Source organism: Dipodomys merriami, unplaced genomic scaffold (genome assembly GCF_024711535.1).
Source record: "Dipodomys merriami isolate MVZ:Mamm:240054 unplaced genomic scaffold, mDipMer1.0.p SCAF_8, whole genome shotgun sequence".
Taxonomy (NCBI): Eukaryota; Metazoa; Chordata; class Mammalia; order Rodentia; family Heteromyidae; genus Dipodomys; species Dipodomys merriami.
In genome coordinates, this window is record NW_027206401.1 from 7,135,834 (window position 1) to 7,155,118 (window position 19,285).

General features: G+C 48.3%; 1 protein-coding gene across 5 annotated transcripts in view; it reads right to left on the minus strand.

The window, feature by feature from the left end:
* Arid1b (AT-rich interaction domain 1B) overlaps positions 1-19,285 on the minus strand; it is a 334,344-nt gene that overhangs the window by 47,300 nt on the left and 267,759 nt on the right. For all 5 annotated transcript variants that reach the window (XM_070010549.1, XM_070010548.1, XM_070010547.1 and 2 more), the window contains 2 exons: positions 14,714-14,893; positions 2,788-3,115 (listed from right to left, as the gene is read on the minus strand). In XM_070010549.1, the coding sequence (XP_069866650.1) occupies positions 2,788-3,115; positions 14,714-14,893 (508 nt within the window). The remainder of the gene's footprint in view (positions 1-2,787; positions 3,116-14,713; positions 14,894-19,285) is intronic.

Consider the following 19,285-nt stretch of genomic DNA (forward strand, 5'->3'; position numbering starts at 1 on the left):
AAGGAGGTGTCAGGGCCTGAGGAAGCTATCTGTATGCTGCTGGCTGAAACACAGATTTGATCCTCTCGTGCTGGTTAGCTAACATTGATTTTCTGCCCCAGTGGAAGAGAGTTTCCTCTGATGCATGCCATTTAAATTCATTTTACACAGCTGCTTAATGTGGCTTGGCAAGGCACCGCCAAACTCGCTTGGTGGGTCTAAACAGCACTCCTGAGCTGGTAAAGGACAGGACCCGTGGCTCAGCGGCCGATGATAAACGCTTCCTGTCGCTCACTGTCTTCCTATGACTCATGAGTGACCTTGAGGTGCAGGAGAGGAAAGGCCAGTGCCCCAGGAATGCCCCCCCCCCCCGCTGTCGTGCATGTTGAGGGTTATGTTTATGGAATCTGGTATTTGTTGGCCCCTTTTTACGACCATGTTTACAGAATTTCTCAATTACAAAATGATCATTTGTTCCTGCTGACTAAATAAATGTATAATGAATCCAAACTATTAAAAGCTGTCTGTGCTACGCATGCATAACGGAGTGAAAACACAGTTCTGGAAACTTTGCTGTTGAACGAAGTGAACTGACAGCGCCTGTTCTGCATTACCCAGAGGTGTGTCTGACCCGGAACCACCTGCTAGGCACAGTAACGTAACAACGCAACATTCAATAACAACACCAAATTCATTAACCCAAACATGGCTACCATGCCTGATGTTATATTGCTTTTGTGGCAGGACAGAGGTACCTTTTGTTGCTGTATGTAATTCCTGTATTGATAATATGATTACACCTGTTGAGGTAGAAATGTCTGTCTTGGATCTTTTTCGTTCCCCTGTGGCTTTACCAGTTGAATCCTCTTGGAGGAAATGGTAGCCTGCTTTGGCACAAGCTCAGTGGTGTTATGAAATCTCTCCTACGCCCCAAGGGTGGCCATCATGGTAGCTGATTTTTTCTTTTTTAAAGGGTCATAAAAATGATCTCTTCCTTCTGAGGCATGAAGGAAAGCAGCCACGTCAAAAGTCATGCAGATAAATCCCACAGGACAGGACGCAGGTTCCTACCAAAGTGCCACAGGATGGTGTGGAAGAAACACAAGACACATTGGGAAGGACAGGACGACCCTTGGGATGGTTTCCTCTGAGGTCTTTCATGGTCTTAATTTGGGGTTCCTTCCGTAGTCAGAGGTCATGCTGGCTTACAGTTTAAAAAGAAACACCCAGACCCCGCAGTGAGCCCCGGGGTGTTTGCAACCTACCGGCCCTCGTCAGCCTGGTGCATCACAGAAGCCTGGGAGCTGCCGAAGTTGGGGTGCTAGCCTCTCTGAGTTGGTTCTGAAGTGCAAGGTTGAACCCCTGTCCACACACACTGCCACACGTAGGTGTGTATGTGTGTGTGCGGGGGTCACCATGGGGGAAAAGATGCAGAATAATCTAGAACAGGCAGCTGCCTGAGGGAGGGGAAGACTCAAACACCATTAAAACAAAGGTGGGAGATGCAGCAGATGAGAGAGGTGCGGTCCTCAGATTTGGAATTAGTTTATAAATTTGAAGGATAGTTTTGACTTGGGAAAAATAAATAAATAAAATAAACCACCCCCACTTAAACTCATGAAGAGCCAAGCCAAGTAGTATCTGAAGGGAAGGCTTAAAGTGGGCGGCTGATGTGAAACCAAGTAAAATCACGGATGTGTGTTACACACCAACTTCTGTAAGATGACAAATTGATTCAGGAGACTTTCATCAAACAGAATTCCACCCTAATGAAATCTCTGCGGTGAGCTTCCTCTCAGCTCGCCAGCAGAGGCCTCAACTTCCTACTGTACAGAGGGAAAGAACTCCGGTGTTATGAGTTTCAACAGTGAACAATTCATTCAAACCTACACGAGAACTTCAACTGGACCAGCAGATCCAATGTCACAGAGAAGTTTATTCCCCCCTCCACTCCCCACGGCCACCCACCCCTGCGGCCTGGAGACCATGCTCCCTTCAGGAAGGAGATTTCAAGAGATCGCAATGCAGGCGGGACAGAGAGAAGCAGTGGTGACTTTCCATGTTAAGTTATCAAGGGAAATTTATCATTATTTGCTGCAAACAACAAGTCTGAGGGGTCTCCACCTTCCCCAAATAGTAGCTTCAATGGAGAATGGACAAAGGGACACATTAAACCCTCCTCCCACCCCTCCCCAACCCAGGCATACACTGCTCTTAATTTCCCTCAGACAAAAGTCACAACCTTGTTTTTGAAGATACCACAGAACTACCTATCTTCTGATGTGCTTAAAGAAATATTTACATCTCCTTCTTTTAAATGTACACTTGCTACTATTTTTACTTTAACAATCACATTTTGGTTTAGACAAAGATATGGTCAGACAACAGAAAAACATAGAATGCCACACACATATACATTTAGAACAACGTACGATACACACACACACATCACATTTCTAGTTAATCAAGACTCTTATGGTGGGATTAAAAACTGGGAATCTTTTTAGTGTTTTAGGTTTTAAGTGAAGCAGCAGCCACGTTCCTGGGAGAGGCTCTGGCTTGCTAGGGGCGGGGCTGCGCATGGATGGGTCACGCCTCCTCTGAGGGCTGATGTGCCCTCAGTGGATCCTACAACAGGACCTGTCACTTTCCCGACCTTCGGTTCTAGCATATACATTCAACGGGAAAAGGCCAGCCAAGCGGAAGCCCGTCCTGCTCTCGGGTTCTCCGGGGAAGCTGGTGAGCCTGCGCTTGCTACGTGGTCCCACATCAACACCCAACACCTCGGCGCACTGGCCTCGCGCATACCTGCTTTGTGCCGAGTTTGCCGCAGCCTGCATCACGGCTGCTGCCGCCTCCTGGGCCTTACGGTTCACCGTGGGCATCGGCGGCCCCATTCCTGGCCCTCCCTGCTGAGACATGCCCGGAGAACTGGGGGTCACGCTGCTCATGTTTCCAGGAAATGGTCTGCTCTGCATCGCAGCTGACGGCATGCGTCCCAGGGGCATAGCACCACATGGCTGGTTTGGCCCTTGTCCATGCATCTGGTTGTTGGCACTGATACCCATACCGGGCCCTGGGCCGCTGTAGCTTGCACTGGGCACCCCAGTATACGTTGGGGGTCTGGAGTAGTTACCTAAACAAAAAGCAAACACAAATTAGAGCCTTTTTTCAGTCTTTACACTTGCAAAAAACATTCCCTGGGAAAACGTTCTGTGCAGTAACATGCTGGCCACGGTACTGATCATCATCCCTATTCGCCCTTCCTGTCGGTGCCCATGGGGCTGCCAGGCCCCCAATATGCTACCTCTGCATGTCCCCAAGACGCCTACCGAGTAAGCTTAATGACAGAGGCCCCGCTGGAGCCCTGCAACACTGAGGCAAAATTCAGACCACTTTAAGACTGGGTCCACTTCAATATGACCAACACTTAACATTCTTACAGGTTAGCTAAAATCATTTTTTCAACTCTGACTTTGAGTGAGAGCCATCAAGACTGCCCTACCATGCCACTTGAACTGAGGACAGATATTGTAGGGTCAACATTATCCTATGCTCTACGTGAAGGGGTCATGTTTGTTCTATAATGTGGGTCCAACCCTTATACCCTCTTGCTTGAGTACCCGGGCGGCGGGTTTCTGTTTGGTGTCATGCTTCATGATTCCCAGTGCTAGTGTAACACTGTGCAAAGGGGAGACAGGCAGAGTTGGAGGCTGAGAGGAAGAGCCAGGAGCCACTGCTGCACACCCCCCCCCAGCCTGGGCTGCCCACTCAGGACTGAGGGGCATTGGCAAGGCCTCCAGCTGTGCCCAGATGAATTTGTTCATTTCTTCCAGCAGCTAAATGAGCCATAGGCACCACCATTGACAAGGGAGGTAAACGGAGAGCCAACAGGCTAGACGTGATGCTCAAGCAAACTGATTTGAACCCAAGCATTTAACCAATAAAAGATGAAGTAAAATACACGTAAGATTAGCGCTTCTTAATCAGCCCTACCTACTTTGTGGAAGACCCTCATTCATCTGACCAGCATCCACTCATCCTATGCCGAGAGGGTCTAGGCACAGGGACATGCTAAATGCACTTTCCCCGGGTATTGGAGAGCCCACAGTGGCCCTGTGTATGCATAAACACGCATGTGTGTGTTGGGGGGCCCCTCTACAGTGGGGTGCAGTACACATTTCTCTGGTGAAGGGGTCAGGCCCTGTGCTGGCTGGGCCTCAGGAGGGAGGAGCGCCGTCCCGCCAGCCGTGTCCCCTTAGGAAACTTGCTCTCATCCCTTCCTCTCTGTACAACAGTCCTGTGCACCACAGGCACTTCATCAGGCCTGAAGGACACTCCTGTGTAAAGCGCTTGCATGTAATTGGTGGCGGGGATTTGATTCGCTGCTGGGTGATGAGCAGGGCAGAGGAGAAGTGAGGCTCTGGGCCCAGGCGGCAAGACAGCATTTGAGGCATCCACTCGGGGCAGGAGACGGGCAGGGGAGTCAAGCCAAAGTGGTCAGACCGACAGGTCCTTGAGGACCAGGCTCCTAGGTGTGGGGTTCACCAAGAAGGGAAGAAGGATTTCCAGTAGAATCAGTGATGGAATAACAACCATAAAAAAGCAAAAACCTCAGCGGTACTGTCATAGCCCTAAGTCCCTTCTAACTTACTGCCTCCTGACATGAAGCCCAGACTACACGAAGCCCACGTGTTGGAGATGAGGGCCTGAGGCTCAGGGATGTTTAGGAAACTGTCCCAAATGGCTGGAGGCTGGGTCCTGGTGCGGGAGGCTGCACGCGCCGCGCTCCCGCTCGTGGTCTCTTCGGCGCTTAAGGAGTCGCATGCTTATACAACAATGCTATGGTGACTGTAAAAAGTTTGTCCTGGAGAGGTGTCACTATACATCTGCAAGACATTCAACACCTTCCCACTCGTGGGGCACTTGCTCTGCTGGGCGCATCACGTGAGCTTTCTGTGATGTGCACCCCACTGTTTACGTTGAGTTCAGGCGCATAGTAGGGAGGCACTTTTCCTGCTAAGGACCAGAGAGGAAATACAGGTTTTGTGGGAGTCTACCCTACTATAGCCCCAAAGGAGCCACAGCCACTGGCGGGAGGGCTTCAACAGAAGTGTGTTTGCATGCACAGGCGATGTGCTAAGGTAGGCCAGAATTGTGGCCCCTGATATAGAACAATCCTGGGACACGCTAACGAAGGACTTCACTAGCAACAGAAAGGGCTCCTGAAGCAAGTCAGCAGCATCTTGGATCCAAACATAACGTGGAAGGCTTGGGATTCTTGGTAAGGCAGTGGCAGACCTGAGGCGTGGAGCGAGACAGAAAGGCGCCAGGCAGGGGAGAGGGGTGGAGAGGAGCCTCGGCGAGGTGCTGGGCACTTCAGGTCACATGATCAGGCCGGCGGGCAGCTTCAAGAGCTCATGCAGACTGCGCCGAAACAAGCAAACTCCAAGTAAAAGGAGGAAAACAGCATAGCTGCTCCTCAGTTGCCAAGTTCCTAGAGAAGGCCTGAAATTCTCCATCCCTGCTGGCTGCTAGCCGCGTTCTCTGGGTGGGAAGGGGCCTGCTACAGCCCTGGGTGGCGGTGGGGTGGATGGGGAGCCGGGCCGGAGGACCGCCTCTCCCAGCACCCATGAAATAAAGCGCTTCGCATTGGCTCTTGCTTTTCTTGAAATAAATATACTCATTCATGGTTTGAATGAGTGATTAATTCGCCAATTCATGCTAGCACTCAAGGGCTAACTTTCCATCCTTCCCTGCCATTCCACAGGTGACTGGGGTAAAAGCCTTCTTTCCGTCAGTGAAACCATATGGACAGGAATAAAATGGCATGGTAGCATGGCTTTCTCGGGGAGAGAAGGCGTCAGGCCTTGTGAGGTCTGCTTGTGGCTGGGATGGAGGCAATGATGTTGCTTAACTCTCACACCTCGGGTCATGGCTGGATCTTCATGACAATGACCAAATCTCTGGCCTGCAGCCCCCTGCAGCTTCTCATTCCTTTAGGGATAAGCAGCAAGCGCTGGGTGTCCATGGCTGGGCTCCCTGCAGGGAGGAAGCGAGCTGGCTACAGGGGCAGGCGTGGAGATACCATGTGGGAACATGGCGTGGGTCTGCCAGCGTGCGCTTGCAAGGACAGTCAGCTAGGCTCCGAGTCTATTTTTCTTCGATCGCTTTGGGGTTGCTTGATATCACATGCCCAGGATAAAGCGTTCAATTACAGAGGGAAAAGTAATGCAGGGCTCTCTTCTTTTCTTTGAAACTTCAAATTCACGTGTTTGGATGAAAACAAATGGCTCTGATCACTCGGGCGGCATGGCCATTGTGGGGTACTGTCCTCTGTGCGGTGCTGGGCACTGGGCAGCAGCAAGGCTCGCATGGGGAGCAGGGAGGGTGACCAGCGCGGTGCGGGGGCACTGCCCATGAGTAACGGCTGCAGCCCCCAGCGCCAAGCAGCGCCGCCGTGCCCAACCTTCCCCACTGCTCTTCAAAGATGTGACATGGAGACCAAGAAAGGAGAGAAGCCAGTGTAGCAGCCAGTGTAGCTCCCTCCCAACACGAGGAGAAACCAAATATGTACACCAGGCAAAACAGGAGAGGAAGCTGGAGTGAGAAGTGCGAGCTTCTTCCCATGTTTCTCTAATAGATTAGTAATTTGTTGGCACTAGCTCTGACAGAAAGCAGATGGAAGCAGCATTAGGCACAATGAAGGCAGATGTGGGGCCGGCCCACCTCAGCTGGACTGGTCCTGTGGCCAAGTCTGAGAGCCCACCAATTTCAAATGGGTTCATCTTGGCATGCCAGCTTTGGAAAATTGGTCACAAATGAATTCAGATTCCAACCTTTGAGGAGTTATAATCAAGCACCAGATAGAGGAAGCAGGGCCGGGCTATGCAAGTCACTACCATTATTCTAGCAGGATCACAAATAATTTTACATTTGATTATATAACACATAAATTTGGTAGTTGTGATCAATACTCCGGGGTTCACTCAGTTTTAGGACTGTGATGACTCAAGTTCCTCATTCTAGTTGGCACACTTTATACGAGACTGTCTACTCTGGGTGGAAAACACACCCCTAAATAGTTGCACACTATGATAAATGTGCTTATGAGTCAAGGCTAAACATGGATTTACCTTTCTTTCCCTTCAACACTGGGGATCAGACTCAGGGTTTCCCCACGTGCTAGGCTAGGGCTCCACCCCTGAGTTCCAACCTCAGCCCTCAGACACAAGGCAGGGTCTCACTAGGTAGCCCAGTCTGACTGCCAAAGTTGTGCTTCTCCTACCTCTACCTTGTTGTGAGTGCTATCATTACAGGAGTGCGCTACCATACCTGGCCACATTCAGCCTCTTGTTTAGCTCACCATGTTCAGTCCATAAGGGATGAAGTCATACTACTGAGATACATGCTACAAACAATAACAAGCAGACACAAGCCTGTAACCTGTGGCACAATTAAGATAGAAAATACTCTATCACCCCCTTTGGTAGGAGTATCGGTCCACATCCACTCCACCCAAAGCTGCACACAGTCAGCCTTTGGTGTCTGGCTTCTTTCAGTTAGCATCAGTTAGTGTTTATGAATTCAACACACTGTGAGCTCATCCAGCTGCATCAGCACTTTCCCTCCTATTGACCTATAGCATCCACTCTGTGAACACTTTGTAGTTTGGCACATTAGCAGCAGTTGTTCAGGTGTGAGCTTCATTTCTCTTGGAGAGACTTAGAACTGAGATTGCTGGTCAGCGCGCGCATGCTTGGTGAGCTGCCACATGGTGACTGGGAGACTTTACACATTCACACCAAACAGTGTGAACTCTCGATACCACAGCCAGTACCTGACGATTCCAACTGGCAAAGAAGTTTTAAAAAAGTAGTCCTAATGGGTATGTGGCAGAAACCACTTAGCTCTAAATTCCATTTCCTTCATGACACAATTAGTACTTTTCATGTATTTATTTGCTGGTTACTTTTCTATACACAATCCTATAGCCAGGGATCAAATAGTTAAGACAACAAATACAGGTTCAAAAGTAAAAGCTAACTCATCCCTAGTTATATCAAATCTACTTGTGGGGAAAAAAGAGATTTTTGAATGGATGAAGAAACCACATTTTTTTTAAGGTTATCATGATTTAAAAATTCTTGGAACTGTAAAAATAAGCATATTACATAATTTTTGATATGTATGTTATTTTGCCTTGTGGTATCACTTTATGTTTCATTTTTGGAAGGTTTTTTTCTTCTGTGTATGTTTCAGCAACTGACTTCTATAAAAATGTAATCACAGGGGGGGAAGGAGAAGGATTGGGATTGGGGGGAGGGGGGAGGCTGGGAAGGGATGTGAATGGTAAACCAAAGGAGGAGGCTGCAATGCTTGGTAAGAAATGTACGCATTATCCTGCCCATGTAATTGTAACCCCTCTGTTCTGTATGTTCACAAATAAAGTAAAATTAAATTAAAAAAATGTAATCACAAAGTAATACAAGGTCAATGCACAAAATACAGAAGCATAGACACACAAAGGCAAAAATCAGCTTTGCCCTCCCTCTGCCCCATCCCCTGCCCCAAGAGCAGACTCGTGCATTTTAAATTACTCTTAGGCACTGGACTATGTTCCAGTCAGACATGGAGGTGGGGCAGGAAAGCAGGCAGTGCCCCTGGATTCTGTGTTCTAGCAGTAGCCACTCAGCAGTCACTAGTAAGAGCCTCTTAGATGCCAGGCTCGGTGCTAAGTGCTAGGCATACAGCAGTAAACAATGAAGAGCTTGCATTCTGACGTCAAGGACAGGCAAATACAGAAATACAGACACTGTTACATGGTGATGAGAATTGTGAAGCGAAGACAATCTACAGACTGGTGGGCAGGAAAGGGAGCTGTTATGTTGCTGCCTCCCCCAGAACAGAAATGACACAAAGGCAAGACTGGATGTATCCCGTGGAGGGCACAACCAGATGCCAGTATCTACTACTGTGTGTGTAGCCTTCACAAGGTACTTGTCACTAGAGCACTCTCCTTTAATAAAAGATGGTCGTTCTAATGAGGCTGCTGTGGGGACAAATATTTCCACAACCATGATTATTATTGGACAACTAAAAATGCATGGGTAGAATCTGTCATGGAAGGACAAAACTATACTAACAAGTTTTTAATAAGTGAAAATTATCTTCATGTTACTGTATTGTGTTATATTAGGAACTTTATTTTCATGATAAACAGACACTAAAATTTATTCTTCAAACAGAGGAAAGTATAAAAAAAAGGAGTAAACAATGATATTACAAAAACTGTGCAGACTTTGGTGCTGGTGGCTCATGCCTGTAATCCTAGCTACTCAGGAGGCTGAGATCTGAGGATTATGGTTTGAAGCCAGCCCTGGCAGGAAAGTCTGTGAGATTCTAATCTCCAATTAATCGCCAAAAGAGCCAGAAGTGGAGCTATGGCTCAAGTGCTAGTCTTGAGCAAAAGAAAAGCTCAAGGACAGCACCTAGACCCTGGTTCAATCCCCAAGATCGGCATTCTCCCCCGCCCAGCCCTCCCCCCCCAAAAGAACAACAAACAATGTAGGAAGTATGACCCTCAGGTGAAAGTCAATTTGTCATAAAAGAATACAGCCGCAGGGTGCCAGTGGCTCATGTTTATAATCCTAGCTACTTGGGAGGTTGAGAACTGAGGATCACAGTTCAAAGCCAGCCTGGGTAGCAAAGTATGAGAGACTCCAATAAACCAATAGAAAAACTAGAAGTGATGCTGTGGCTCAAGTGGTAGAGCACTAGCCTTGAGCTGAAGAACAGAGGGACAGCACCCAGACCCAGAGTTCAAGTCCCATGACCGACAAAAAACAAAAAAATGAAACAAAACAAAAACAGCCTTTGTGGTAAATACTAAGTCGAGAGTTGGAGACTCACACTAGCGCACACAGTAGGGACTCCTGCATCCACACGGGGCTCCGAAGGGCTGGGCTAGAGGTGGCAGTCGGAGAGCATCCACTGAAGGCAGGCAGGGGCTCCACTCAGGGACAGGCTTCAGCTACCACTTCTGACTGCTGTCTGAGCTAATTCCTGAAAGGCTTCCTGGGACTCTTCTTGGAGATATGTGCAATCTGACTTAAGAGACAATTTCCTTGAGAACACATGATGGACTACACAGCCCAGGGAAAGGTCTCTTGCTGGATTATCAAGCATGGCTGCATGTCCATAAGCTGACCATGTCCAGTGCTGACCAAGTGGAGCTGACTGAGGCCGGCTGTAGCATAAACCCATTGCCCCAACACACTCAGCCAGGCAGGGGATGGAAGGCACTGCTCTGCGTCCTGACTTTAATGCCGAGTATCATTAACTCCACATTAGTCAGAACTAAAGTTGCTTTGTATTTTTTAAATTTTAAGTGGATCTGTGCTATAATTTAAATTTTCCTCCTAATTCAAGGCTTTTGATAAAATGATGATAATCAGTCTAAGAAAAGCTCAGTCTTAAACCTTCTAATTTGAAGGTTAAATTTGAGCATCAAAAAAACCCAAAACCCTGCTTGTATTAACTTACTTTTGGCTATAAAATGATCTATTTGACTTTTTCTAATATTGAGACAGATTTAAAATATTCTTTTAATAAAAGAACAAACTATAGAATTAGTTCTTTTGCTTCACATTGTCAGACATAAAATAACAGTAATGTATCAGCAAACTGTAATTCTATCAAGTGCATTATACCTGTTTTAAGAAGAAAATGAGCAACATGAAGCGGAGCAGCCTGCACAGAAAGCCAGAAGGAGCCTCGGGGGTCTCCCGCGTCCTCATCAGCTAGGCAGTGCGCTTCTCTGGTGAGTGCAGGCGGCGTTTAGCTCGAATCAGTCGAAGGCCTGAGATTTGGACTTAAGAGAGTGGAGCGGAAAATCCTGGGTCACGGTGACACAGGCATCCACAGACACTTTCAAGTAGCTGACAAGTTTTGACATTCATACCTGTTCCTCTGGAACTCAGAGTTGCAAGATTATTACTCTCTCTCTAAGTCACTATTTTGGAATTGCATTCACTTCAACTGAATATCATTTGAAGTTTGCCTTTGCTGAATTTATAAGAAATGAAGGGAAAAGGAAGAAGATTTCAAATGGCATCTAATTCAGAGCAAAAATCGAAACCTAAAACACATTTTTACCAAAGTAATTGAAAAATATAAGGCTCTACAGACTTAACTACTTGCAAGTCCTATTTTCCCAAGACATACACTACAAAAATGAAGGAAGAAACCTAGGACCGCGCCAGTATACAACCTACCTGCACAGCTGTATTCCAGTGTCCTGTTCAGACTCCCAGATGCCATTATACAAGCCAGTGATAATTGCTGGGAGTCTAGACTTGGAATTATTGCTAACTGCCTAAAGTGCTTAGTTGTAGCTTAACTTTTTTTTTTAAAAAAAATTATGACAAAAAAGGTATTTGTAGATAATCAGTGTGATAGGTGCTTTTCTAGAATATACAGGAATAAAACAAAATCTTTGTCCCCTGAAAATAAAAAGGCTATGAAAGTTGAAGTGATTTTATGTTTTTTTCCCCAAATTTACTATGCATAATTAATGTTAATTACATAATTTCTTTCTATTTAGGAATGCCAAATACCCACAACCCTGGCAAACGCTTTGTTAGGAAAGTCATTACATGTGCTTGCTTGAAGGTAGGAAAGTGCTTTCATAAAATACCTTGTAATTAAATATTTTCACACATTTAGGTGTTTCATCTTATTTGTTTATTTAATAATTCAGATGCTGCAGTTAATATACATTCCTCATGTTTCTCTCTTACTTTAACTGGAGGGCATTTTTTCCTAACTCCTTTTGGTGTATTTCCATGCTGGCACGCCTTACTCCTTGGAGGCGAGTAGGCAGGTTTGTTCGTATTTTCTCAGAGCAAGGGAGTTCTGGGAATGTGCGGCCAGTGAGCCCGGGTGGCGTCTGCGGTACTGTCTCCCAATGGAACCCTGGCCTTGCTGTGGAATTGTGGGTGAGTGGCTTGATTTCTCAAGGATTTGGTCTTCTCAGCTGGAAATTTCCCCAAAGGCTTCCCAGACAGTAAGAGAAGGGGCTGGTGGGCACGGGCTGAATCAGCCACTGTGTCTCTTTCAGGAGAGACATGGGTCTCTCCCTTGGGGTGTAGAGCTGTACCCATACCTGCCCTCAGCACAAATGAAGGTGAACCCTCAGAACAGGGCCAGCGTGTACAACAAAATGCCTTTTAACAAATGCTGCTTCTTTTAACTTGTAATGATTTTGGAGATGTTGCTCCTGACAATCAAACAGTTTGCAAGAGTTTGTAGGACATATTTCCCTGCGGTCTCTTGAATGAGTAATCCCAGGAGAGCCATGGAGTTAGGAACACACTAGGGAAGCTAATGACTTGTCTTTCCAGAGATGTTAAATCTTGTAAGAAGAAGATGCAAACCGAACATTTTACTATCTGTATATTTAGTGACGCAAAGCAGGGCAAAAACAAACTTCATCTTGGGTCTCTGTTTAAAAGGATTAATAAGATTTGTGTAGGGAAGAGCATTCCTGATGACCAGTTCACCAAGCGAAGCCCGTGCCAGTGCTGTTTGCCCAGGCAGAGCCAGGACTGGCTTATGCCCAGGACAGCGATCACCCATGCGGGCCCTGGGGAAGCACACTTCAGAGCCAACGCTGGTGCGGGGAACCACATGGGAGATGAGAAAGGACAGGGGCACACAGAGGAAGGCGCCCGTGAGGGAAGTGCTGTGTGTGGAAAGCACTGTCCTCGTCCGAAACGGTCTCTGCTCGCAGCTCACACGGGCATTCACGCCCCACACGCCCACATCCCACCGCACTATTTGGGGAGGATTTGGCGGTGGTAATATAAAAGCCCTGGAACTGAAACAAAATTTAGGCTCATGGAACACTGGAATTGGAAGCAATTTCCCAGGCTACATAACCCATTTTCTCATTTCCAGGGGACAGTGATTCACAGAGAGTAAGCAGCGTCCCAAGGACACACGGCAGTCTGCAGGCAAGTTCTCCCAGGGTCAGAGCTTTGATAGGAAGAATCTTCAAATTCAACTGAGTCCAGAAAACTGAGTGGCTGATTTAAAAAGGACATTCATTCCATAGACAGATCTTTCCTGCTCTCAGCAACTACAGTGCAAGCAAGAGGCTTAGAGGAGTTGCACCGGAGAGTCCGAGGCTCACTCTTCGTACATTACGAGCACATGAAAGGCTCCAAGATGGAATTACTTAGAAGCACAGAGGTCCACTGAGAAGATAATGGCTTTAAACATTAAGGCCTAAACCTTCAGCAGCTTTGATTGTGAGAACAGGGTGCCAACCTTGTCTCCATTTACTTTCTGAAGTCCCTATTTCTTGTGCCTACACCACGCGATACACTGTTTTTCTGCTGTCTTTGACCAGCTGCTTCCTTCCATAGCATTGAAGGAACTAGTTCTGCAGAACGTGCAGGGCAGGGTGCAGGTATGAGAGGCAGGATTCACAGGGGACTGACTTTGGGCCTGGCCTCTGTCAGTCACAAACTGCTACGTGGCAACACTCGGGGCTGGCAGGGAAAGGTAGATAGCACTGTCAGCGGGGACAAGAATTAACAACATGGAAAACTGTTTTTGACACAGTTTGAGGGAACCACATGGAACACGCAAGATTCTGTCCATACTGACAAAGGCCCATAGGACTACACAGAGAGCTTTTTTTTTGGGGTATTCTAACAGCTTTCCTAACAGAAATTTACCTGAAAGTACGTATACTAGTAAGACCAGGAAATAGTGCTCCACTGCTTAAAATCCTTTAGAGAAACATCTTCACAACAAGAAAATATACTTTCTTAATTCTAAAGCACTATTAACAGAAAGATTAGATTTCCTCAGAGAGGACAAGGAAGAGGGCGTGGAGGTGCTGGGCCTCTGGACACTTGCTGGGGGATCACAGGTGTCTCCTTGGTGATTGGCAGCGTGCACAGGCCTCATCACTGGCCCAGCTTGGACACCAGGTTTCTCCTGGGCAGGCCTGGCTAGGTCCACGGGTGGGGGCACTAGCAACATTCTCCTGGTGAGCACTCATTTTCACATAGAATGTTCCTGTATCCTCAGAAGTGAGAAAACTCTGGGATGCATGCCAGATGATCTGTTTCTCTGAATTATGCATTAATGTCTAATTTAAATCAGCACAATCTGAAGAAGGAATTAATGTCCTATTGCTAAAAGTGATGTCAAATGTGTAAGCACAAAAATATATGTGTAAGTATGTTACGTGGGTACTCATGTGTATATGTGTATTATGCATGTGTGGGTGCGTAAGTTTGAAGACTGTGCATTAGATCAACCCCACATCACTTTCCAGACAGGCAGAGTGTGAACAGCGCACAGGGCTTGAGTCCATTTGTGTCCGTCGCCACCGCCCCCCCCCCCCCCCCCACTTCTTGTTTGAGACACAAATCCGTTCCAGGCTTTGTTCCGAGAGCTGGACAGTCATGATGAGAGAAGTGGGAACTTGTGAACCTCAACAGCATCCCCAGGACTAGCCTCCGCGAGCAGGAATCTATCTCATGGGGGCAGGTCCCAATCGAGACAAAACTGGAATCCCACAAGAGAAACTGCAAACTGCAAGTAACAAACACTGGAATCTTAAAATGCAATGGTGATATTAAAATATTAAAAAATACCCAAAGTAATATTTAAAATACTAGCATTATTAATTGATTTTGGAAATGTTTTTCTTTACCTTGGGGTCCATACTGGCTCATCTGTGGACCGTAAGTGCCACTCGAGTTACTCTGCTGGAAGCTACTCATTCCAGGATGCATCTGCCCCCCAGGAGAAGGGTGAGGGGACATGGAGGGTCCTGTCTGTTGGGGTCCATACTGTGACATCTGAGGGTTTCTTTGTGTGCCTGTCATAAAACCTAAATAGGAAATAGAGAGAAACACGTCAATGAGGTGTTCTGTACCTGGAGGCTCCATTTGCGTTCTGGTCATTCACTTTAGAGCCTCCTGCTCCTCCACGCGGCCAAGCACTCCGACATCAGAGCCCATCAGAAAATTCCGCCGTGTGCCACGAATGTGTCAGCACTGTCAGCTGACTACTTCTGAAACACACCTTGACTACCTCTCTACCAACCCAGTCCCTGCTCTGGTCTTTTGCCAGTACTAATTGTCTAACCAATCTCTGAGCTGCCCCTTTGCTCTTTTGAGTTCATTTTTTACAGAGCTGCCAGAATTGTCTTCCAGGAATAAAAAAGAGGACATTAGAGCAAATCTTTCCTCTGCAAGAAGTCCTTCGCAGCTTCCCCTGCACCTAGGGCTGAGATGAACATCTGCCCTGGCCCATGGCATCCTGCCAGCTCCGGCTGCTGCCTCTCGCTTCCCCCGCTTCACTCAGCTTTGTCTCGGTCTACTAGAAGATAACTTCAAGCTCTCCTTCCACAAGGTTTGGTCTCTCCTGGTCCCTTCTCCCTGCAGTGCTTTTTGTATTGCTGGCCGCTGCTCACGCTCGGGTCAGCATCCCCTGATCGCCAATCTGAAGTTAGCCTGTGATATCTCTCACTTATCTGTGCCTTTTCCTAACCCGGAAGCATTTTACCATGATTTTTTGACTGGCTTACCATCTTGCTTTCCACTAAAAAGCTCTACGAAGGCCAAGGTCATGCCTGGGCTTCATGCTGCATTCCAGGTGTTTTGCAGAGTATATGTACATGGCAAGTAGATGCCTGGATGTGAAATTTGCCACACACTCAGGAGAATGCCAGACACAGTACAGTAATGGGTGGATAGATACTAAAAATGCATAAAGAAAAAACTCTAAATTACACAGAACCAGAGTCAGGCAGGCCTCCCTCCCGCCATCAGCAGCTCCGGCAGATAGAAGCACATGTTAGCAGCGTGCCAGTAATGGGCAGTCTGGGAAACAACTCTCAGAACCAACAGTCCACAGTGGGCAGGGTGGCTCCCAGAACCCAGAGACAAACCCAAAGCAGGAGTCTCCAGAGAAGGTCCTGGGACAGCTGTGTGGTAAGATAGTGCCAACATCCCAGGGCAGCCTGACACACAGGGGTTACAAAGACCACGCTTTATATTTTACTAAGAACAACACAAAAGGGATCTTTTAACATTGCCTGGCTAAAGAGATTGAAAATGAAATAAGGAAAGCTATTTACTTATAAAAATAAGTCATTGGGCTGGGAAGGTGGCTCAGTGGTAGAGTGCTTGCCTTGCATGCATGAGGCTCTGGGTTTGATTCCTCAGCACCACATAAGCAAAAAAAGCTGGAAGTGGTGTGGTGGCTCAAGTGGTACAGTGCTCACCTTAAGCTGAAGAGCTGAGGGACAGCGCCCAGGCCCAGAGTTCAGGCCCCACGACCAACAAGAAAAAAAAAAAAAGTCATTGAGCTGGGTGCTAGTGGATTATATCTATAATCCTAGCTACTTAAGAAGCTGAGGTTTGAGGACCACAGTTCAAAGCCAGCTTGAGCAAGAAAGTCCATGAGATTCTTATTTCCAATTAACCAACAAAATGCCAGAAGTGAAGCTGTAGCTCAAGCAGGAGAGTGCTAGCTTTGACTGAAAAACCTCAGAGACAGCACCCAGGTTCTGAGTGTAAGCCCCAGGATGAGAGTGTGTACGAGCAAGCACGCATGTCATACAACACTGGGCTCAACTGGAAGCTCAGATAAATTATCACAGAAAATGTTTCCAGTGTGAAAACAAACAAATCAGAGCACCAGGCCTGCGTGCGATGTGCCCAGTGCTGAGGCCTGCGTGCGATGTGTCCAGTGCAGGAGGCCTGCGTGCGATGTGTCCAGTGCAGGAGGCCTGCGTGCGATGTGTCCAGTGCAGGAGGCCTGCGTGCGATGTGTCCAGTGCAGGAGGCCTGCGTGCGATGTGTCCAGTGCTGAGGCCTGCGTGTGGCGTGTCCAGTGCAGGAGGCCTGCGTGTGGCGTGTCCAGTGATGAGGTCTGCGTGTGATGTGTCCAGTGCTGAGGTCTGTGTGTGGCGTGTCCAGTGCTGAGGCCTGCGTGTGGCGTGTCCAGTGCAGGAGGCCTGTGTGTGGCGTGTCCAGTGCTGAGGTCTGCGTGTGATGTGTCCAGTGCTGAGGTCTGTGTGTGGCGTGTCCAGTGCTGAGGTCTGTGTGCGATGTGTCCAGTGCTGAGGTCTGTGTGCGATGTGTCCAGTGCTGAGGTCTGTGTGTGATGTGTCCAGTGCTGAGGTCTGTGTGCGATGTGTCCAGTGCTGAGGTCTGCGTGTGGCGTGTCCAGTGCTGAGGTCTGTGTGTGGCGTGTCCAGTGCTGAGGTCTGTGTGCGATGTGTCCAGTGCTGAGGTCTGCGTGTGGCGTGTCCAGTGCTGAGGTCTGTGTGTGGCGTGTCCAGTGCTGAGGTCTGCGTGTGATGTGTCCAGTGCTGAGGTCTGCGTGTGGCGTGTCCAGTGCTGAGGTCTGTGTGTGATGTGTCCAGTGCTGAGGCCTGCGTGTGATGTGTCCAGTGCTGAGGTCTGTGTGTGGCGTGTCCAGTGCTGAGGTCTGTGTGCGATGTGTCCAGTGCTGAGGCCTGCGTGTGATGTGTCCAGTGCTGAGGCCTGCGTGTGGCGTGTCCAGTGCTGAGGTCTGTGTGTGGCGTGTCCAGTGCTGAGGTCTGCATGTGATATGTCCAGTGCTGAGGTCTGCGTGTGATGTGTCCAGTGCTGAGGCCTGCGTGTGGCGTGTCCAGTGCTGAGGTCTGTGTGTGATGTGTCCAGTGCTGAGGTCTGTGTGTGGTGTGTCCAGTGCTGAGGCCTGCGTGTGGCGTGTCCAGTGCTGAGGTCTGTGTGTGGCGTGTCCAGTGCTGAGGCCTGTGTGCGATGTGTCCAGTGCTGAGGTCTGCGTGTGACGTGTCCAGTGCTGAGGTCTGTGTGTGATGTGTCCAGTGCTGAGGTCTGCGTGTGGCGTGTCCAGTGCTGAGGCCTGCGTGTGGCGTGTCCAGTGCTGAGGTCTGTGTGTGATGTGTCCAGTGCTGAGGTCTGTGTGTGATGTGTCCAGTGCTGAGGTCTGCATGTGGCGTGTCCAGTGCTGAGGCCTGCGTGTGATGTGTCCAGTGCTGAGGTCTGTGTGTGGCGTGTCCAGTGCAGGAGGTCTGCGTGTGGCGTGTCCAGTGCTGAGGCCTGTGTGTGATGTGTCCAGTGCAGGAGGCCCGCGTGTGGCGTGTCCAGTGCAGGAGGTCTGTGTGTGGCGTGTCCAGTGCAGGAGGTCTGCGTGTGGCGTGTCCAGTGCAGGAGGCCTGCGTGTGGCGTCCATTGCTGGTGCTGCTCTGGACCCTTCACTTCCTACACCACCTATGCGAGAGCCAGCAATTCCCAGCTGGGAAGGGCACCACAAACTTCTGGCTATGTACTTACTCAGTCCTTAACAAGATATAATCCTTTTGACAGATGCCCTTGAATCTTAAGAAAATAGATTTTAAAAAGAGGAAGAATCTCAAAGCTAATTCCGGTGGAATGGACCATTGTACCAAGTCTCCATAATTGAAGGGAACATTTTTCCTGTGGACTTGTCCACTCAAGGTTGAGACTCACGTGGGCCATACCACCACTTATGGGTTTTTGGTGGTGAACTGGATTTAAGAGTCTCGTGGACTTTTATGCCTAAGCAAGTTTTGAACCTTGACCCCCAGAAATGTTGGCCGCCTGACAGCTAGGATTACAGGAGTGAGCCAATAAGCCAGGAAAACGTATTAAAGGATGTGGAACCCATTTCTTTACATAAGAAACTGAAGTTTGAAAGCTCCAGTGCCCAACATAGAGTCTTCTGGGGTTAGGGGTAGGGAAAATGGCCCGCTGGGAATCAAACCCAAGGCTTCACATCCCAGCTATATCCCAGCTCACAGCAGCTTCTTAAACATCTTCTGGAACAGATACCCTTATTCTGTATCCTCTAACACCACGAAAGCAGAGAGTGATATAATTTTCTGGACTTGTGTCTCTCCTATCACCAACTGACCACATCAGACTAGGAGTGCAAGGCTTGGGTCACTCTGCCACTATCAGAATCTAGCAGGGGAGACAGACGTGTAAATAAATATATCGCCATGCATCCAGCATCCAGCTAGCTGTGGGACCTGAAGCAAATCGCAAGTTCTCAGAGCCTCAGTTGCCTGATCTTACAATGAGGATCTACTGAGACAGCAGGTGGAAGCATTCTGCCGCCCCAGAGGAAGAGATGACAGCGGTGATGTTCTGCTTTATAGGCTGCCAAGAGTGCGTCTTATCTCTCGAGGGCCCATGCCTTCAGATGCAGCTTCCGACTAGAATGAACAAGGTGCCTGGTACAT